At 42.1% G+C, this 23,408-nt stretch overlaps 1 protein-coding gene across 1 annotated transcript in view; it reads left to right on the plus strand.

Annotated features, from left to right (window-relative positions):
- The window catches only part of LOC147697275 (uncharacterized), a 32,838-nt gene extending 21,682 nt beyond the window's left edge, over positions 1 to 11,156 (plus strand). Inside the window, exons 7-10 of the mRNA XM_086936127.1 lie at positions 8,210 to 8,302; positions 9,806 to 9,884; positions 10,300 to 10,413; positions 11,059 to 11,156. Coding sequence (XP_086792253.1) covers positions 8,210 to 8,302; positions 9,806 to 9,884; positions 10,300 to 10,413; positions 11,059 to 11,156 — 384 coding nt within the window. The remainder of the gene's footprint in view (positions 1 to 8,209; positions 8,303 to 9,805; positions 9,885 to 10,299; positions 10,414 to 11,058) is intronic.
- The last annotated feature ends 12,252 nt before the right edge of the window (positions 11,157 to 23,408 follow it).

Genomic DNA, 23,408 nt, shown 5'->3' on the forward strand with positions numbered 1-23,408 from the left:
TGCACTTGTAATAAAAATTTGAATACCAGCTACAAACATAAAAACATGACAGAACTTTGTTGTATGGAATATTGACCATATACATCATTTGAGGTTGTTCCCCCAATGAGTCTTCCAAGCCTTCATTGCAGGTGATCATTCTCCTCTTTAGCATCTGTGTAGCTAAATGTGTTCCTAAAACTGCTTTTAGTCGTCACCGATCTTCTGTGTTGCAGCTCCTGCCTCCACGTTGCCTTTGATTCTCATAAGCAAACACTATCCTTTTAGGCTCCTCTGTACTCCCATGGTTCATAGTGTGCAGGGGTGCAAGAGGGACATTGAGCAATCCTGGTCCACATCTGTTAATAGTGAAACAGATTTAGCGGCGCATACACGGATCCAGGATTTAGAGGAGCACCCCAATTATGTCTGTATTTTACTATCTAACAGTTCAGTTCAGTTCTTTATTTATTTCGATGGTTAAAAAACATCATAAAAATACATATTATTACATACAACATAAAAACATACTGAACATCAGAATTAAAATCATGTTTAAAAAAGGTTTTGTTAATACTATATACATACTTTAGGCATAAAAAAAGAGTGCAGCACATTTCATTTCATCCCAATTCGTCCACCATCATCCCCTTGTATTTCTTAATTTGAACACAATTTTTAGAAAACTCATAATGCCACTCAAGGTACGTATCTCAGTTGCTCTTTGCAGAAATAGTAGAGCAGATTTGGCATGGTTAATTTTTGATTCCTTTAAAATGTCCACCAAAAACCGCCGCCTCGGGATTTTATAAAAGGAACAAAGTAATACAAAATGAAGGGTGTCCTACGGAGACCTATTGTCGCAGCCGCAGGCACCCTTCTGCTCAATTGTTAGCGTAAAACCAGACGGGTAAGCTAAAATATTGTGCAACAAATTGAGCCTAAAACGAGTCATTAAAAATCTCTCATGTTGACTGTACATTAAAAAGAGATACGGTTCCATGCCAATTTCATTGCATACAAGCGAGTGGGCTAGTACCGTGGATTTGGTAGAGTCAAGTTCCATCCCCCAGCAGTCATATTTTTCCATTAGTTGCTTGTGTACATAGTGTCTGCAGGAGGGGTCCACATTTGAGGGGTCAGAGAATAACATTTCTTGGTTGATGGACCCTAGTGATTCTTTGATGTATTTCAACCAGGGGATTTGGAGCCATCTCTCTCTCTGTAAACAGTCCTTGATGATCTGTCTGGTTAATTCGGCATTAGGGTTTTGCCAGATTTTACACCAGGTCAAGATTGGTCTCATTCTGATCAGGTCAGATATATATGGGGTACCTAGCTCTTTGTGTGTGATTGCTGCTGAGATGCTCTGGGGAAGCTGTAACAGTTTTTTTAAAAATGTGTCTTCCTCTCCTTGTATCTGTTGCGCATCCCTAAAACCCCAGACTTCTGCTCCGTAGATAGCTTTCGAAGTACTAACCGCACTATACAGTGTCATCACCTGCTCAGGAGACCAACGACCAATTCTTCGAGCAAAGTTTAATATAGCCCCATTTGCCGACACAAGTTTCCTCGATGTTTCCTCAATCAGTGGGGCAAACTTGATCTTTTCATCGAATAGGAGACCCAGGTACGGGAAAGTGGTCACAGTGTCCAGGACGTGATCCCGTATTTTGAACACAAATCTCTTGTGTGGTTTCTTCCCTACTACCATAATAAAAGACTTTGTCAGATTGACCGAGAGGTCCAGGTTCTGCATGAATTCAGCAAAACCTCTAATAAGTAGCTGGAGACTGACTGCAGTTCGAGCGACGAGGACCGCGTCGTCTGCGTACAAAAGTACCGGTATGTGGCGCGGTCCAACCCTTGGGCAGTCAGTTCCCAGAGCTAGCAGGGCACTCTCCAGATCATTTATGTAGAGGGAAAACAAAAACGGTGCAAGGATACACCCCTGCCTCACCCCGCCAGAGCACGGGAAGGGATCAGTGCTCACCCCCCCCGTGCTATAGCGGACCTTGGCAGTGGTATTCCAATGCAACTCCTTGAGTAAATTGATCAAATCCGGGTCAATTCCCAATCTATACATCAGTGTCCAGAGTTTATCTCTATTAACATATGCCGCTGCTAGGTCCATGAATCCCATATACATGGTCCCTTCCTCCGTCTTAGTGTATTTGGCGGCGAGAAGGTATAGGTTGAGACATTGGCCACTAGTTGACCTGCCTGTTCGGAACCTGTACTGGGTGTCCACCAAGATGTTATGGGTGTCCGTCCACTCTATTAAGCGGTTTAAAGGGGCCCTCCCAAGTACTTTAGCAGAGACCTCAATCGGCGAGATTGGTCTGTAGCACTCTGGGTTGTCCCTACAACCTTTCTTGTATATAGGAACAATCACTGCAGTTGACCAAGAACGCGGGAGGCCAGATTTAATTGCTGCGTTCAGTACTCTAGTCACAATTGGTGCCCATAGATCGGTATTACTAAGAAATAGGTCTGGGGGGGTCCATCCGGGCCTGGAGCTTTGTTGCGCGTCAACCCTATAATTGCTTTTAAAACTTCCTCCAGGGAAAATTCTAATGCTTCTGGTCTTACTCCCTCCCAGGTCCCATCCCCGATATCTACCTCCTGCTGGTTATACAGAGATTTAAAATGGTCAATCCATTGATCAGGTAATATGTTGGTGCTGATAACTGGGGCGCTTGAGTCTTGGTAACAGGGTCTATTTATAATTCTCCAAAACTGGGCATAGTCCCTATTTTCTCCTGCCTCTCTAAGGTCTGCCCAAACTTCCTTTTGGAGGGCGCTCTTTCTTCTCCTTACCTGTGTTTTATAGTTCTGTCTGCATCGGGCAATTTCAATCTTATTTCCCGGGACCTTTGTTAAACTCTACTTTAGTTCTCTTAGAACCCTTGAGCAGTCAGTGTCAAACCATCTTGGGGAAGATGATTGCTTGGCAGGCCTCTTAGTTGTCAATAACCTTTCTATTATTTTAGTTAGGGATTCAAAAGCCATGACCACTCCTCTACCCTCTATTGTGGGATCTAAACAGGTTTCTATATGCCCTTTCCCTTCACCCACTAACTTGGTATAAAACTCTTGCGGGTTGATCATTGTACACCTTATACGTCTCCCTTGGTCAGTTTCGGAGACACCCCCTAGGTTTTTCCCCAGTAGGTCTTTGTAATTAATTTCCAGGGAAAGGGAATGTTTTGCTGAAGGGACTCCACTCTGTTCTTGTTCTTAAAATCTGGTCTTTGGAGTGAGCAGAGATCATTATAAAGTCTATTATAGACCCACAGCCTCTCCCTTTAAATGCGGGTATGGATGTCTCCCCTGTTTTCAGTTCAACTAAGTCCATAATATATCTAACAGGAAAAAAGGGGAAAATGTATTTCCAATTGTGTTCATCCACCCATGCTACATTAAGTGTGCCCTTTGGCTTGAGGGTGTATTTTGATGACTTTGGATGAGACTACATTAGTGGAGTGTGGATCACTTGGAGAAGCAGGCAGATAACTAGAGTACCTGTAGGATGAACAGGGAGAAACAGGAGGGTGATCACTAGCAGGATTAGGAACACACGGAACTGGATTTCCAAGATAATGAAGAGAAAGCAATAGCAGGAGGGCCATCGGAAAAACCTGGAGGATCAGGCAGCCAAAAACCACAGTCGACCAGGATGACTGAGACCCCAAGGACATAAGGCCCAGCATGCCCAAGACAAAGAGGAGGATCATTAAAACCAGGAGTATAAGTAGAATTAAGTAGACCAGAAGGACCAGAACCAGGAGGCCAAAGAGGAGAAGAAGTACAAGTAGCCACTTTATTAAGCGCCATAGAAGCCAGAAACTAGCTGACTCCAAACCCTTTCGGTGGTATAACAATGAATGTATGCAAGCAAGAATTGCCCTTGGCAATGTTATCAGGGTTGGGGAAATGGGTACTGTCCATACTGCAAGATATGAATACTAAAAAGCTATCCATAAAGCCAAGTGCCTATGGGATGAGCTTAGATGGCAGGACCTAAAAGAAGCTACTTTGCAGAATAATACCAAAATATTCTGGAATATCATTAACACCTTGGCTGCTAGGTGTTTTCCCCTCCTATGCTGACTTTTTCGTCCTGCCATCATTTAATGACGAGCTCAGCTCGTCATCAGCACAGCTCAACCGTGCATCATGACGAGCTGAGCTCGTCATGAGCATCGAAAGGGTTAAGTGAGGCAGAGGGGGTCAACCTGATCAGCCCCTAACTCATGTCTCTCATGAAGGATGGGTTAATTACTTTAGGCCCCAATATGCGCGTTACCCTTTAGATGATCAAATGGAAGAAGTTAGTTGTGTTTTTTATACTGATGAGGCTTTTAATGACAAAGAAGTTTTAGCAGCTCTTAGTGCAGTTGCTGGAGGTAGAGCACCAGGACCCGATGGTGTCCCTGCGGATGTGTTCCTCTACGACAAAATACGATGGGGTAGATACATCTTGTTGATGGCAAATGCAACGGGCCAGGGTGCCCAATCCCGGTTTCCTGGAAAGGGGCTGTGATACTTCCAGTATGTAAAAAAGGAGATAAAACTCAACCAGGGAATTACAGACCAATCAGCTTGATAGATACGATTCAGAAGGTAGTTGGGAGGTTGATCCTTAACAATATCTTAGACTGGATTGAAGAGAATAGTATATTGTCCCCTTTCTAAGAGGGTTTCCGTAAAAACTCTAGCACCATTGATCAAGTCATTCATTTTATTCTTTTATAGTGGAAGACTGTGACATTGGGCAAGGGCAGCCTTTAAGCTGCCTTTGTTGATCTACGTTCAGCTTTTGACCTTGTCCCCCGTTCCTGGTTATGGGTGACGTTGAGGGAATTAGGGCTTTCGGACGACATCCTAACCTTCGTAATGAGGCTACATGGGGCAATCATGCTAGAATCCACTAGGGAGGGCAGGGTAGGGTCACCACCCAGTTTCCGGTTGAACGAGGGGTATGGCAAGGCTGTGCCATGGCACCAACGTTATTCTCTTTGTATATTAATGGAATAGTGGACCGTTTGTTGCCAGAGAATACAGATGCCCCTTCTCTAGCATGTGTAAAAATTCAAATTTTAATGGTTGCAGATGACACATTCATTATTTCCAAGACTCCTAGTGGCCTCCAGCAAGCTCTATCAATTTTTGAAGATTTTTGTGCTGCTCGAGGGCTGGAAGTTAATGTGTCAAAAATGAAATTAATGGCTTTTAATCCACATCGAAGTTTTAAGGGGAGGGTTTTTATGAATAAACAACCACTTGAACTGGTCAGGGCTTTTACCTATTTGGGTATACAGTTAGAGAAGAACCTTAAGTGGGACTGCCATATAGATTTAGCAGCCCGGAAACATCAACAAGTTATGGGAGATTTAAGTCTGGAGCATAAAAGGTCTCTAACAAAACCAATTAGACCAGTCCTCCAAGTTTATGAATCTAAAGCTGTTAGCTCCGCGCTTTATGGCGCCAAATTATGGGGGTTTGAGAAAGCAGCTCCTTTAACTCTTTCTGAAAATAAGTTCCTCCGTAGCATTTCAAATCTCCCACAAAGCATCCCTCTTAAGCCACTTAGATATGATTTGGGTAGAAAAGCTATTATTAATGTCCCCAAGTTGCGTTCAATTTTATATTGGCGCAGGTTGTGAACGACACCTGAACTCTCATCATGTGCCTCAGGTTTTCCAGATGTAATACAATCTGATGCCTTCCACAAAATCGGTTGGTAAAGAGGTGTTAGGAATAGCCTGATTGGCCTGGGAATGAGAATGCTATGGGAGAACCCATTATAGGCTTCTTTTCCCTCTAAAAACATCCTAAAAGAGAAGTATTGGGAGTGGGCTGCTTTTAATGCTTGGAGTAACTCTGACTCCTCTTCTATGGTGGGAATCTTCTTATAAACAAAACTCACTCCCAGACTAGAATCCTACTGGGATAATATCACCAGGCCGAGAGATAGGAAGATTTACATCCAACTCAGGGCAGGCTCCTTACCTTTAAAGTCCCTTATGTCCAGGTGGACTCCCACAAGTGATAACATCTGTCCTGTCTGTGGGAGTCATAACGGAACAGTTGCCCACAAGCTTTTTGCCTGTCCCGCCTATGCACTCCCTAGGCGAGTTTGGCTGGCTCCAGTGTGCAAACTATTTGGCACATTTAGGAGTGCCGAAGCGGAAAGGCTAATGCGCACCAGATACCTAGGATGGGCGTGGGCTATAAGGCTGAAACCTAAATCTGGGTAATTCTCTGGAGAGCATTAATTTTAACTTCCCTAGCCTGGCCACTGAATGTGATTGATTATTTTAACTGGGTGTAACTTTTATCTGGTCCATTTGCTCAGAGATTTAAGTTTTATCAAACATTTTTAACTATCCAGCCAAGGCATTTTTAACTGTATCTAAATGTAGTTTGTTTTGTGCTTTTATGAGTATACTTCGAATAAAGCTACTTTGGAATGGAATGGAATGGAATGGAGAAGAAGGAAGTGCAAGTGGAAAGGGAGGGTCATCAGGAGGACCAGGACCACCAGAACAAGAGGGAAGAAGATGGGCAGTCAACATGGAGAACCTACACCACTGTGAGGACCCTACACAGAATGAGGAGGAGGAAGATGGCCATGAGGATGAGTAGAAGGGGAGGTGAGGGTCCAGGACAGCCAAGAGGTTTAGAAACTCCAGGACCACCAGAAGGATTTGGAAAACTTGAACCAACAGGGGACCAATAATACCATGTCCAAGAACTAGGAAAACCAAGAGGATCACGACCAGGAAGAATAGGAAAAGGATTTCTAAGAGGACTAGGAAAATAAGGAGGAAAACCAGGAGGAGGAAGACCAGTAAGAGGAAGAAGACCATGAAGAGGAAGCGGAGGCTAGGAGGTCCAGAACAGCAGCCACCACCATGACCATCATGAAAAACCTGAGGGCCAACTCTAGGATTGCTTGGAGTAACAGCACCAGAGGATCCAGAGGACCTTGGAAGAGGGTGACCAAGATTAACTGGACCATGAGCATAAGGACAATGAAGATCATGAGGACCAGCAGGACTGGGACCAGAAGAATGAAAAGATTGAAGAACACCAGGGCAAGAGCACCAGAAGAACAACTAGGAGGGACACAGCAATAAGCACCATGGTAAAGATAATCCTTTTAACAGGAAGTAGGATCTCAGGAGGATAAGGGCTACTTATGGCCAATGACCAATACCTAGAAGACCAGGACCAAGAATATGTAGATGTAGACCAGGAGGATGATTTTGAGGAAAATATGAGTTGACAGAAGGGAAAGTAGAATAAGAGGATGATCAGGAGGAAGAGACCTAGAAAAAGGAGAACATGAAAATCAATATGAAGATTAGGAGAACTATGAAAAGGAAGACCTGGTAAACCAGGAGCATGAAGAGGAAAACCTATAGGTGGAAGACCAGGAAGAGGAGAATGACCAAGAGGAGTAGAGGGACCAGGGCAACCAGGAAGTCCAGGAGCACTAGGATTATCAGGTCCATCAAGAGGCCAGAACTATCAAGGGAATCACAACGGGACACGCATCAGGAGAACTAGGGACAGGAAAAGCAAAGGCAGAATGATGATTTGAAAAGGAAAGAGAGATCAACAAAACTGATGGGTACCATTAAGACCAAGACCAGCAGGAAGACAAAGGCCATGAAGGAAGGGACTAAGATGGCCCAGAGGATCTAGACAGTGCCATAAGAAGAAGGAGTAGCAGACAACCAAGAGAACTAGAACCACAAAGAGAACTAGGACAACCAAGGCAAGGGCCATCATCAAAAGTGGCTAAGAGTACAGGGCCTACGCTGACAAGTGAGTCTAGGCTACATGTGTTAGGGCATGCCCCTGTTAAATGCTGAACATGTTCTCTTCTGGTTCCTTGATGGACTAAAATCCAACATCTGACTCCAACAGATAACCTCTACAGAAATCACTATGTGTATCTGAGAGATCCTAAGGCACTGTGAGTCAAGAAAACAGAGCAACCAGGAAAGAATAAATTAGGCATAAGCAGGGTCATCTGTCAAAATCTACTTGTGGGCATATGTATTTAGAATTAGTACACAAGAGAGCTCATTCACACACCAACTCACTCTTGCATTCAGACAGAATTTACACTTTGAAGTTTGTAATTCACCACTGACCATCATCATTTGCACAAACTGCCCCTTGGCCTCATCTTAATTGTCTTATCTCCTTGCAGACCCTGAAGTTATGCATCGAGGCAGCTGTTACTAAGAGTTGCAGAGCGCTGAATGGAACTGGGCCAACCGTGCTTGCCATCCTGCATCACCTGGTAAGTATATACATGAGGACAAACAAAGTATTTCAGTGGGAGGCGACAGACATTTCCTGTATAACATATTGTAACAAATAAAGTTTCTACCTTAATCCAATTTATAGTGGGAGTTTGTTTAAAGGGCAACATTTGGGAACTCTCTTGCATAAAATATTAAATTATAATCCATATAAATTCTATATGAGCCAATTTGCTTCTAGGGTGCAAAGAAAGAAGACAATGGGTATAAATCTGTCAGTGTTGAGAGCTCCTCTGCAAGAACCCCCCATAAGTCTGCCTCGCAGCAGCTCTAGCTCTGATAATAGGTAGAGTGAAAGGGAAGGGACCCAGGGGGAACACCAAGGATAGAGACCTGAAAGAAAAAATTTGTACCCAATAGCAATGGTTTACAACGGAGACATAATACTAACAAAGCTTATCTCGGAGGTTCAATTGTACAGTTAGACTTTACTATATAACATATACTGCACTCTTCATGACATTCCCAACAACAGTACACCCACTCTTAAATCTATATATTTAATAATAATAAGGCTATATCATATACATTTGATTAATGCCATCAATCAAAGGAAATTCAGTATTTATCCCGCTAAGGTTCCTAAAGTCAATATGTGCAGAAACTACCCCACAATTTAGTTGAAATAATCCAAATGCACAACATTTCTGGAATATCCTTACAATCTAAACTTGAAGCATTTAAGACCTCAGTCTACATATAAGAAGGCCCTCTGAAAACAGGTGCACAACTTGGCGGCCATAAGCATGAAATTCCAATAGCAATGCTGGCACGTGGAATCTGGAATGAATGGAAAACAAAAGACAAGCATCTCTGATGAGGACCAAAGTGTGAGAACTGAATACCGGTAAAGAAAAGAAAATGAAGTGGGACAGCAGAAACAGCGAGTGGCGGCGAGAACAGACAAAGGTGCTAATGAAGCCACTAACAGAAACATTCGCTCCCCACTCTGCTGACTAGAGACCTGGGACGCAAAATGGGGAAAAAGAGAAGCAAAAAAGGCCTACTCTGAAAAGCAACGAACCCACTCTGCTGGCCAGACACCGTAGGATGCAAAAGGGGAACAGCTTTACCATCCCCAGAGATAAAGAAAGGTGAAGTGTAACAACAGCCTTCATCTTGATTACCTTGAATAGCCGCCACTAGTGCCAGCTTTGTTAAAAGCATTAACTACCACTACCTTCTGCAATCTCGCCAGACTTCTGAATCTACAAACTATCCAAAAACCATAGGAAACTAAGGCATCCATCTTAGAGTGGTAACTGAGAATTTCACTTCCACCAATATCGGGCACCCTGAATATGCTGTATTCACCACAATTAATTTTTCTGTAGCGTGGTATGGATCATGGCCCCACAAGTCCTGACAAACTCCTATGCTGTCATTCCCCCACTGGAAGTTATTTGCTGTCTGGATGTATGGGATTGGCTTTCAGATAGCCTAGCTTCCATTATTATTTATTATGGCTTTGTTATTGGCAGATCTGCACACCCTCAAGTGGGGTATCCGATGAAACAGAAGAGCCACTCAAGTTGGCCATGGCTATTATCCTGTCACTGGGTGAGTTGGTAATAAATGTATGTATGTATATATTTGTGATACTGCAAGTATATATTGGCCTTTACTAGGGATCAGGTTCTCTGTAACATTAATTTCTGTAAACTCTCCTGCACGTAACTTGATCGTCTTAAAAGCTACTATTGCTTCAGTAATTATCTCCCTTCCCAGTACATTGGTTGGCTTGCTACTGGAATATGGTGCCCAGTTTACTATATACAGCTATAGTAGTCACATGAGTACCATGTGCTCGTAAGATCAACATTAAATGTATCAGACCATTGATACATACCTCCTGGACATGCGTTGAAGAATGCCTTGATGGGCTGCTCCCCGGCGTTGAGTTCCTTCTTGCATAATTTTATGTTGTGTTATTTTTCAATTATGTCTATTTTTTCTTTTCACTTTACTCTTGCAGCCCATTCTAACTCTAGTGAGGTCCTTAAATATTTTGAAAGTAGCTTGATGCAGATAGGTGCAGAGTCCCGTGCCTCAACATTACAGCTGCTCTGCAAGCTCCTTTCGGAAACTGGTAAGACTGTCAGTGGGTGGGTGGCAGTGTGTGATTTAGGCAGGGAAAATAGTGAAAGGGATATAATGCTTGTCATAGAATCTGGAACCCTAAATTGTATTCCCAACTTACTCCCTTACTTGTCCAACATGGTGCAGCTATAAGCAAAATACTTCAATTTTATATTCTTCAGCTACATTAACTGCCAACTTTTCCTGGTAGAGCACTGTAATTTACGAATAAAGTCTTGCTTACATCAACTTCAATTATGTGAATCATGGTGAAGAAATAAAGGAGTGCCACTGTTTTCTTTTTGGTTAATTGTTCCCATTGTGAGCCATTAATGGGACAGGGACACTGTGAACACCGATCCTGACATAGACACTGGACAGGAACAAAAAAGGAAATAAAATATGGAGCAGGTCGACACAGACACGCTCAGTGGTCCATGATGACACAGGCATGCACGGCGAAACAGGAAGGCATTGATAGCCCCATGGGGCTCACAGTCACAGACTCACACACCAAAACTGAAAGACAGGACCCTCAGGGTGGTAATCACAGTTGATAGTGGAAACTTCACTACTTATGTATTAATCTTGATCTTACTAGCCAAAGTCAATATCTATGTGTTATGAACATTTGGTGTACGGCTTTATTTAATAGATTCAGAAGGTGCCTTTTATCTGGATGCTGTCCGTCACATGCTTGAGGATGACAATCGCAAGGTACCATCAAGCTATTATACGTGTGACTCAATCTAATTAAAGTTATGCAGTTTTTGCATAGTGCAGTAGTCCTACTTACATAGACTCAGAGCTGTGGTTTGCACACCACAATCTGTTGACTTTCTCCAAGGCAAGTCTTCAGTAGAGGTGTTTGGTCATACAACTTCCAGCCATGTCTGTCAGTTCAGTGTGTCTTGTGTTCCATTGCCTCCCTGTCCAAGTGGACATATCCCAATTTTCCTGCCCTAGTCTGTGTCAATGCATTATTTTCAGACCCAATCCCAGAGGTTGCTGATAGCAAATTGTTTAATAAATGTGTGTTAAAAAAAGTTCTTGTACGCTGTTAACATATTTGGTCTGTATTTCACATTGAGTTGATCTGTAATACCCCTCCATGAGGAGGAGAATGTTGATGATCAAATAAGGGGTTTTAAAGTTCAGAATATTAGTATCTTCTCAAATCTTTAACAACCGTGGTGTAAGGTATTTCAAATGTCTCTACCAAGAATAATATTTGGGCTATGTCTCAGCACAATCTCACCAAACGTGGATCGATAATACAGGATAATATTCAATGTGCACGTTTGAAAAGTCTGATTGTGATATAAAAGATGTATTTTATGTAGAAATTGGAATATATGTGACTTTCTTGATGCCATGTATATCCACAATGTGCCTGACTTCAGTGCCATGGAGAAAGCAAGTAACTCAGTATCAGAATCACCATGTTCAGCATGTTAGCAAGCACAGGACATAGGTACAAAGGAAAATCAACAAAGATGTCTTCTTTTGATAATGAACAAAAGGCTGTATTGCCATAACTTTTTCTCTATTGGATTCTCTTTGAGAGGTATATTGGGTTTGTCATTTTTAACCTCAGGGCACAATATAAACCAAGTTATCCTTAGATATTTTTCAGATTAAACCAGGAACATCAGAGACAGGACTCTGCTAGGAATGTTAGAATCACAGAAATCAAGCATGGATGTATTCTTTGGCAGTTGAAGCCATTGTGGCCAGATTGTGCAAATATACAGCGTACAGAACCATGTTAGGGATGTGAATTTTAACTCAATACTGGATACAGGAGGCTGTGACTATTTAAGGTCTTGAGCCAAAACGACTTCTTGAAAGTGATATGGATCAACCAAACAACAAGTTGTGGGACAATGAACTCCAAGCACTGCAAACCATTTGTTATCTGCTGTCCGTGTTGGGATGTCTGCTCAATTTTACAGGTGGAGTTAGACAGCAGCCATCATTCTTCCCACAGACAACTCTAGTTTTTTAAAAATTCCCTCAGCAGTGGAATCCACAGCCTATTGAATTCTCATTTGCATTTTTGTAATCAATATCAGGTTCTGAGAGCTTTTTTGTTGGTTGTAACCTACCTAGGCCTATTTTGCAATGTTTTTTAAATCTTTTATCAAATCTCAGGCACCTATAGAAGGTGTAGCCCACCTGGAATATTTGAATATTCCCTCAATCACACATCAGTCAGACACTCTGTAAGAACAGTTTAATTAAGTTGAGTCTAGTTTCATTCTCAGAGTGTCATAATAGCCCTTTTTGCAACCAACATACTTTAAAAGGTTGTATCCAGGTACTGGCTTTCCACACATAAAAATGTATATCTGGCTACTCGGTAGACAAAAGGAAGGAGAGAATGTATGGTTTTCTCACACTCCCTTGCTACTTTCTCACTGGAATGTGTGATTTTCTCCTATTCATACACCAAAAGGGTTTCTCACTAACCATGCTTACCTTTTTTCTAAATTACAGGTTATTCTTGCCACTTTAAGTTTAATGTCCAGTTTAACAGCCAAAGGTTTTTATGATGTGAACGGAAGAGCTGTGATGGATTATGTGCTTAAAAAAACAGCCTCCTTATCAAAGAGCAGGTAAGTGGCAGATGTACATATTTGGGTAGGTGAATGTGTTAGGGAACAGCAACAGTAGTCAGCACACAAGAAATAGGTGGACCTTTTAGCCCCCTTGTCCCCCAATATAGTTACTTTGCCATATAATATACATCGGCAGTGTCACATATTTGCCCCTGGTGGTGGAATATAGACCTCATGTTCCTCTCGTTAGTTCCCATAGGCTCACCTTGACATTCTATGTTCATTATTTGAGCTTGATGTTCCATACTTCCACTCCAGTGTGTCTTTCTCCCTCCGTCACTTTTATGGGTGTCCCTTATCCATTTGTCAGCTTACATTTGCACCTGAAATTCAGCAGCTGCCCATCAGTGCTAACACTGTACATGCCTTTTCTTCATGTCTTGTTATTCCTGGGGGCCCATGATGTGAACCAAACCACTCAAGTGAATTTACTTATAGCTTTCACTTCAAGAGTCATTCTTCCAGTACACCCAATCTATGATTTTTCCATTATTGTGAAAAGTTTAACCTAGTGTACCCTTACTATTGTGGGTCTGAGTTAGTGATGTCAAATGCAAGTGGAGTCGTTGTCCGGAAGTTCAACTATTGCAGCTGGTTTGATTCGTACTGTGGCACTTCTGGCAATTTTATAACTTTTATCCTGCTCTTATGTTGTGCAAAATCGTCCACTGTTGTGAACATCGAGTTTCAGAAAGTGGTCTGATAATATCCTTTAGTTATTCTCTTTCTCCTTCATTGCCCTCCTCTTCCACAGGCCTCATGTATGATTTTGTATTGGGCACTTCTTCTGTTTCTTCTTTTTTCTTGGACCATTTAAAGTCCTTTGGGCACTTACACTTTGATCCTATCTCTAGTAGCTGGAGGAAACACCTGTCATCTGACTAGGGGCCAGGAATGGGTGTTGGATCAGTGCTCTTCACCGGTGCTTGTGGGGCTGCAGGTGATATGTGGCAGCATGGGCAATGGCAGGTGGCATGGTGTCTGGAAACTGCAGTATTCTTGGCTTTGTCAGTGTCTCTGGAAGAGTAGGCCACAGTGGCTTATGGTCTCACCAATTCCTCCATAACAGCAGAGTTGCCATGACCTTCTTGATCACTGTGAACCTGGTAGGACTTCCTCAAGCTTGGCCATTGCATCCATGTTACAGAGTAGTTGTACCAAGATGCACAACTCAAGTCCATGCTCAGTAATATGTGTGGGGATTGGGCACCACTGATGACGTCTGGTATCCATCTCCTTGGGGCCTGACCATAATCCAGAGTGTCTGCAGTCCATGCTTAGTCTTACTCTTGGGTTCCCATTAAGCTCAACTAATAGATGAGCCAGACACTGTCCATATTATTTTTTACCACAGGCCTGAGGCATCATGCCAGGAACAATTCAGATGCCTGTCCTTATGTTGCATCGCATTGTAACAATGGTGCTTGAATACCTAGATCTTAGTAACCTGATGCACATGTTGACTGGCATGAGTGCAAAGAAATAAGATGCTCAGACACTGTGAGAATGGGACTCGCTCAATACACGTCTCAACAGCAGTGCTCCCATGCAGTACATAGGCCTACCACACAATCCAGCCTATGTGAGACAACTGGCCCGTAGACTTTGCCGGGGCTAACTGGGAAATTTCTTGGGTGATTGGGCAAGGCACATGGGCATTCAGCGAATGCACTGATAAGCTGTGTTTTTCACTGATAATACATTATCTAGTGGGCTCCTTTCTGTTACATACCTCGCTTTATCATTGAAATGCCTAACAGGTCAAACTACCAAATCCTACACAAAGTAGCACAAACATACTTCAAATCAGTATTTCATATCAACACTGCCTCCCGAAAATGCAGTTCCCGGTATGTTTTTGTCTTATTGAGTGTAAGAAGTACCATAATGTAGCACATACTTCCCCATCAATCAGCAAGGGGAGGGCTCATGGGGCATCACAATCTGTGTAGTGAGCAAGAGAGACTACCTTGTGGTGCCAGAGGTGCAATGTCTCAGATGTAGTGCCCAGTGCATCAGAACCTTACATATTATAAGTGAGACCACCGGTATGATGACTGTATATGAATGCTATACACTTCTCCACCAAATGACCATATACTTTTATACTCTGTAGAGCGGAGCATGGGTGCATAACTTCATTTATACATTTTTATTTACATGTTTGGGGCTAGTGGTTTTAATTTCACATTTGAATTTAAGCCAATAGGTTATCTCTGTGCTTACAACCTTGATTTGAAAATTGTGATGTTATCACTCTCAAATCTCTTGAACCTCCAATGAGGAGAGAAAACACAGTGAAAATGATGTGAAAATATGTTACTTCACTTCTCTTGCTTTTCCACATTTTCACAGTGCATTAGTAACATGGATCCTGAATCTGATGTTGAAGAAGAGACCATCCACATCCAAATCTCTCAGCTCCTCAATAAAATTGCATTATGCCATAAAAATACTGACGAGGTAAGTGAGAAGGATGTGAAATAAGATGTGTCAATGAACTAGAAGTGTACAAAATATAAATTGAAGAATGTCCAAAGACTCCTCAAATCTCAGGTTATCTTCTTTATCCTCTAACTCACATAATAGCATGTTTTAGTAAAGTTCTCTCTGCTGCAGGTTTGTTTGTGGGAAATATGCACATAGTGATCTGAACCATGAATGCATGTTTAAAATGCATTCCTTTTTCACCCAAGTCGTTACCATGATTTGCCTTCGGGAAAGCACTGGACTTTGTAATAGTATTTACTATTCCAACTCCAGTCTGTGCAACTGTAGGGAAAGAGTTGGACTTAAAGTCCAACATTAGTCCGACAACGCTTTCCTTCAGGGAAGTGTTTGTATTGGCTTGCTTGATAAAGGAATGCATTGAAAAGACACATTAGGGCACGTATAGCAATTACGAGTCTTGCAGGGCAATGTCTTGGGATCTTAAATACATGAAAAACATTTTGTCTTCCTGCAAGAAGCTGCCAGAAAGACAGTGGCCCAGTCTGTAATCATGTTGAGACTGTATTACTGCATTGTTCTGTATCTTGGAGTGTCACAGACATGATGAAGAAGATGACAGTGGGTGCAGAATATGGCAACTTGGCTGCTATTTCATCTGCCTAGACACTCCCCATCAGCCCCAGCTCTACCAATGCTGCTCTGGCTTCCGTTAAGGCATTGGGTATATTTCAAAGCCATGTGCTATTGTCACAAGATTCTCAATCATAAAGGCCCTAAAAAACTTCACCTCTGATCACACCTTATCTTCCTAAAAGAAATCTGAGATCAGCTGATGCCTCTCTTGCATCTATCCCCAGAATCAAAAGTGCTCACATTGGAGGCCATTCCTTCAACTACTTGGCAGGCAAGATGTGGAACTCCCTACCACTTTGGTTTAGGCAAGAAAAATCTTGAAATACGATGTCGCAAGAATTTAAAAACATGTTTTTTCACGCTAACTTAGATTAGGGGAATTCACATTCTTACTCTGTATAATAGGACTGATACCCCAGTGCTGGGACACGCAGCTGACCTAGCTATGTGTTCTATAAATCTCATTATTATTAATATTATTAGTGGTTTGGACCAAGTTGATAAGGCACAGCGTGATTTGAGACGCAATGTAAAGTCTGTTTCCTCTGCTGCAGGGATAGAGGTCTGCTGTCCCATGCAGTCCTCATTCCCAGCATTTCCGGCATTCATAGAAGATTGTCAAATCCTGCCTCATTTTTTTTAATGAGGCAGGAGGTTTTCCAAATTATTCTAAATAGCCACTTTGAAACGAGATTGAATGGCACATCAGTCACATTGCAAAACATTGCTACTCAATCTGCATCTCCTATTTGCTACTTGCCCGATGATACATCAAGCACCAATATTTCATATCAACAGGGTCGTTCATTCCCAGACATAGCTTTGCACACTCTGGCACATTTATAAAGATAGTTCTGTTTTGCGAATGTTATGAGGATAACAGCAGATAATGAGATAATTTACAAAGCAGCTCACTCGCAGTGTTTTTGGAGAATAAATGTTGCACTCATTCTCTGCAAATAATTGCTCGGATATAGAATCACGGATTGTAGCATTGAACAGGGTTGGTGCCACATCAGTGTAATACCAGCAATCTGTCTTGGACTCCATCAGCAAGGAATGGTATCAGGAAGGGGATAATTCAAATGTAGCCCCATCTCCAGAAGACCCACCAGAAACCCTCCCACCGGCTATGACTGTTTATCTGTGGGAATGCAGCCTTATTAAATGCTAATGATACTAATAATACATTTGCTGCTCTTTCTTGCAGGGATATTGGAAAGAGATTTTGAGCTACATGCTGGAAGATAACTATACTTCATCTGTTACAATCAACAGAAGAGTGCCCACACAGGGATAGTAGTGTCCCGCACAGAGAAGAAAAGAAAGTCAAATCAACCTGAGTAAGAATTTCTCAGGGATTTCTTGGAAGCCCTCACTCACCACCCTGGGTGGTGACATGCTTCATCATCGGGCCCACCAGGAGAAGCCGAATGCCTCCCCGGTGTGCTGCAACGCCAGGTTACTGCAGAGCGGGATTTTTTTGTGACAAAATGTATGAAAAAAGTGAGTTTAAAAAATACCAAACAGCTTTACCAAACAAAAAACTTTATTCCGTGGTTAGCTGGGTATTGGCTAAAAGGTCTGTGTAGGGAAATATAACAACTAATGTGTAGGGTGTTTTCCCCTTTTAAATTACAACGGGGTCAACATGTTTCTGCCCTTTAAGTGTATGGATATTACTGGGCATTCGTCAGGACCATGTAATTGTGTACCTCGGTGGTGTGGGCGCGCTAAGGCCCATCCTAGCCAGAGGACGTGACAGTTAAAAAACAGAATTATGTGTATTAAAAGATCCACACTTCATGGGTCTCGGGAGGGGGGTGGTGGCGACAATGGCACACCGCCCATCCACGGGGTCCGGTTCGAGGAGAGCGTTAGGTGCCTAGTGGGTGTTTGGCATTGCGGGCGGTGTGCCATTGTCGCCACCACCCCCGCCCGAGACCCATGAAGCGTGGATCTTTTAATACACAAACCACAGGTTCATCAAATTTGTTCGAACCCTTTTTTTCCGGTTTGTTTTTTTGCACTTTTTTGACACATAATTCTGTTTTTTAACTGTCACGTCCTCTGGCTAGGGTGGGCCTTAGCGCGCCCACCCCACCGAGGTACACAATTACATGGTCCTGACGAATGCCCAGTAATATCCATACACTTAAAGGGCAGAAACATGTTGACGCCGTTGTAATTTAAAAGGGGAAAACACCCAACACATTAGTTGGTATATTTCCCTACACATACCTTTTAACCAATACCCAGCTAACCACGGAATAAAGTTTTTTGTTTGGTAAAGCTGTCTGGTATTTTTTAAACTCACTTTTTTCATACATTTTGTCACAAAAAAATCCCGCTCCGCAGTAACCTGGCGTTGCAGCACACCGGGGAGGCATTTGGCTTCTCCTGGTGGGCCCGATGATGAAGCATGTCACCACCCAGGGTGGTGAGTGAGGGCTTCCAAGAAATCCCCGAGAAATTCTTACTCAGGTTGATTTGACTTTCTTTTCTTCTCTGTGCTGGACACTACTATCCCTGTGTGGGCACTCTTCTGTTGATTGTAACTATTACCTGGGGGACTGAGAGTGCCTCTTCCCTCTCTCTCTAGTTGTTATTATTATACTTCATCTGTGCCAGCACTGTGCCAGATGCTACTTGTTGTAGATAAGAAAGCAAGCATCAACTTTCATGAATGTGGTGAGTCTTACGCATCCTACTCATTGACACAGTGGGATCTACCATTGAAGGTGGTTAATGTTTCCTCCTCCACTCCCCAGATCCCCTCTTACTTTGTCATGATCAGGCATGAGTTGAAGAACCAGTCCATTAGCTCAGGATGTTATGGTTGAGTTACTATAGAATGTGGGTGTCAATATTTCAAATAACATTTATTGCTCTCCTTTTAGAGATATATGTATCTGTGCTGATGTTGCTGCTCGCTGTGAGCCTTATTCACAAGGAATTAACTAATTGTTGTGCCTCAAGCCATTTGGCTGTGCCACGCTGCGTTAATTCCTAAGCACCGGGATGCTTCATAACTACAAATATATAATGGATCACTTTGCTTTCCCAGTGCTGGTGCATAATTAGCTGCCATGCACATATGAAGGCACGCTTGTACCATGGTGCAAGAGGGGCTGCGTCACACGGATGATTGTTTTTGTGCAGTAAGGCATATCTTTGTTTTTATGCAGTTAGGCATACCTTTGTGCACAAAAACAATCACAATAGGTAATTTCCATTTCCTAAATGTGCTGCAGTATGCAGTACGCGTAGAAAGAGGTAAACAACGAGGAGAAATAAAAACATTTGTTCTTGTTGCACCCTATACCTCCCCCTGGGGAGGTGTAGCATTCTGACACATTTCCAGGTGTATTATTTCTTGTAAATCTGCAAATGCAGCCGAAGCCTTGGGTGTTGTGTAGGAAATCTCACAGCAAAACACATGGCACAACTGTTCCACACAAAGTGTTGCATGTAAAGGGGCCATATTTACAAGGGCATTAAAAGCCACGCAGGGTGGCTTTACCTGTCCTTTTAAATATGGAGCAGCAGAATGCACAGCTGGTGTGTCTCAAAGAGTGATGCAGAGGTGGCACAAGGGGCTTGTAAATAATCCCTATATACTTTTTGTAGTTTGCCAGACAATAAAGTTGCTTTCCTGTTTGTTTCTGCTCTTATTCTGGTTAATGTTCCTACCCCCTAAATGCAATGTACTAACTGTCCCAGGTTGCCACACACCATGAGGCTACTCAGGGCTCTAATGCTCCTCTTCAAACCTTGGGGTATTCTTGCTCTCCATGATGTTACTTCTGTCTAGTATGTTGATCATGCCCTGCTGGGTATGGTACCTATTTATGTGTTGTTACTTTTGCCGACCGCAACAGGGATGTATTTTATTTCTCCATGGAGTTACTTTTAGATATGATATTTGTCTCTGCAATGTTTCTGGTACAACATTTTGGACTTCAGCTCCAGGTTAAAATGCTAGTTATTGGCCCTCACTTGTAAGCAGGGATGCTTGCTCAATGATGGTAAGTGAAAATAAATATTTTGACTGACTCCAAGGTTAAGAATAAGATTCGCATCTGGTGGTGAATACCTGTGATTGCTATATTTCCAGGGTTCCAATTAGCTCTCCACGCTCAACTTTCCAGTGGATGTGTTGATAAAATGAAAGTGGCCTGGGCAGATGGTATCATAGTCTATTTATCTGTCACTCATGTTAGGAGTCCTGAGCAGAATCGAACAGGCAAAATATGTGCTCGTTCTTGCTTGCCCCAGGTCATTAACCTTATTAGAAAATAGATATGCAAAAACATGTTCTGGAGTCCTCTTTTCTTCTGGAATATCCGCTGTCAGAAAATGGCTCCAATTTTTCCAAGGTCCTTCAGGATGTTAAGCACGTCCACGGCTCCTGACGCATCCTCTCTTATCCCACTGGAGTCTTCTATCCCTCAATGAAAGCTGTAGCAGGAACCTGTGCATGGCAGCTTAGGTAGCTCTTTCTTCAGCTTTCATTCCTTGACAGCAACCACTAAGGGAGGGAGGAAGAGAATTGCAGCATAGGCTGTCAAGGAACTGTACACCCCTGGGCGCTCCTTCGTGGTAGGGGTGCCTTTGCCAGTATTTGCAGGAATTTCAAAGCATCCTCATGACCTCTAGAGGCTCATTGAAATGCCAACCATCACCCATCATCTTCTTTACAGGTACTAATGGGTGTCTTAGGTGTGTGTGTCAGCCATATGTCTTCCTTTGGCAAGTATTGCTCAGTAATTTATGGATTGAGTATGACATGTCTTCGTTATTTTGTACCTAAACAGCTAAAGAAATTCCAATACACAGACTCTTCATAAGATTGCTGGTGAGTATCGCATTCCACCCCCATCATATTCCACCAGATCCTTCTTCCCAAGTTGTTTGCTGCCATTTCTATGCAACCTGCTAATAGAGATCTTGAATTCAACTCAGCTCTTATTCTTTTGAATTTGATGGTTTTATTTCCAGTCAATTGGTTATCAGTACGATATGCTACTTACATTGCACAGAAACAGCCAAAATGTGATTGGTAATAAGTACTGCGTAGAGAACAAGGTAGCATTTCCAGAAGTTTTAAAGGCTAGAGAATAGGAACTCATGAAATAATCACTTTCTAAATTCTTTGTTGTGGGTTTTCAGGTAATTTCTTCATATCCTCGCTGGGATGTTGAAAGGGGAACTTCAGTCTTGGCTCTTCTCGAGCGCCTGATTCCTGCAAATTACCCATTTCTAGCAATACTCCTCAGAATGAAGATCCCCCCGCTGATAACATATTTAGAAGGTGAGACCCCAAAGCATTAACCAGTGTGCAAACAATTTAAACAAGAATTAATGACATTTCAAACAACCATTGACCAATGACAAAGCCATTAAGTCTGGTGTTGGCTGCTAGTTTTTAGACCTTGTCCACTCATGTTTTTTTCACTATTTCTATAAACTTGTATTGTGGGAGGTGATGCCAGGTACATACCAAGATATAAATACTGTTTATGGTCTCAAAAGGTCATATTCTTATTGTGTCCCTGGAAATAAATGAAAATAATTTGTGTGAGGATGTGCTCCTTGTGAAAAAGCAGAACTCCATTGTTCACAGTGAATTTAGCCAAAGTCAGAATTGGCCCATGATGTATGCTGTGGAGGACAAAAAAGAATGTGAATGATAGGACACGTTAGACCAGCAGATTAGGAGGTCTGGCTGAAGGCTTGTATAAGTAAGCAAAAAAAAGAAATAGTCACAGTCTTTCTTTGTAGCTGGCCAATGCCATACTCCAAACCGAAAAAGGCAATAACAGAAACTGAGTCAGCTATCTTCTTGCAAGTTCTGGGTTACTTCTGCATATAACAGAAAGGCCGTTGACACATTGGTTTGCCGAAAAAATCAGTTTCATACAAAGCTTCTGCTATGAAGCGCTTCATCTGTCAGACGCAGCCTTGATCGCATAAGAATGCGGCATCTTGATTCAGTGTTTTAAAGTACATATGTGCCAAAAAATTCCATAAACATAGAAAAAAATATTTCTTCAGTATATCCAAGGTCAACATTACTTTAGAGCACTACCTGTTTTGGCACCTTTTCTTTTATTTCAATTGTGACTTATTGTAACAACTCAGTAGCACCAACTCTTCTAATGACTAAACTTAAAACAAAGACCCCTGGTGGCCTCAATACAGAAGATTTTGCACACACATTTATAAACACTAAATGCTCTCTCTGCGTTTGTATTAGAAGTAGGTATTAGTCAGGGTACATGGTAGGTTAGATTAGTCTACTCGGGCATAACATTGTTTGTGTGATGATTAAGGATGAACAGGGTATTTCACAGCAATTAATATGAAAGAAAATGTTAGAACCCTGGTACAACCATATGTTGCGGTTAAAAGTAATGTTTTAAATGTTGCCTAATTGAATCCTACTATGTGTGAAGTTCACATGGAGGAACATTTAGAAAAGTTGGTGATATTATGTTGTTAATAAATTGATTGATACATATTTATGTAAGGTTAGACACCCTTGTTTTCTGAAAAACAAGATTTATATTTCAGCCTGTGTAGCAGATATCATGCAGAAGTGTTTTATTCTGTTTTTAAGGTAGAATTAATTGCACATTATAATGTCACTTATGTGAATTAGTCGGGTAGTTCCTACAAATCTATAAAGGATCTCCATGTTTTAGACAACATAAACTAAGGGATTGGTGTCCAGACTGATTCCAGACACTCCCAAAGGATATGTTAGTATGTAGACCAGCTAGTTCACAGTGGCACTATAAGCCCCACAACCTTACAAAGGAGAGAATAGTTTCTGGCAACTATCGAACATGAGAACCCTGACCCCTCAGGGATCATGGAAACAGTACAATACTTTTTGCTTGGTCACTTGTGCTCACTTTATCTCAGAGAGATACACAGACTAAATGGTGGGGGCGTTTTCAATAAGTATTTATTGAACCAGAGTCATTCTAGCATAAAATACATGTGCTGCAACAACCACGAGACAGAAACAGATATAGACGATTACAAGCACCAATAGAGTAAATAATAAGGAGAATTCTACCATGGTGCTAAAATAGTGAATATATGCAGACATATAAATACATGAAGTTAATAGTGCGTACTGTACCTAAGTGTACCTAGCATGTATGTTGGTGCATAGCCAAGAACCTCCTAGGAAAGAGCAAACCCCAATACCTGATGTGAGAAAGCAAAGGACCCCATCTTGGTCTCGAGTGGACAACCCACAAGTAATGTCAGACGACTTCTAACTGGA

The sequence above is a fragment of the Lissotriton vulgaris genome, chromosome 8 (genome assembly GCF_964263255.1).
Source record: "Lissotriton vulgaris chromosome 8, aLisVul1.2, whole genome shotgun sequence".
Taxonomy (NCBI): Eukaryota; Metazoa; Chordata; class Amphibia; order Caudata; family Salamandridae; genus Lissotriton; species Lissotriton vulgaris.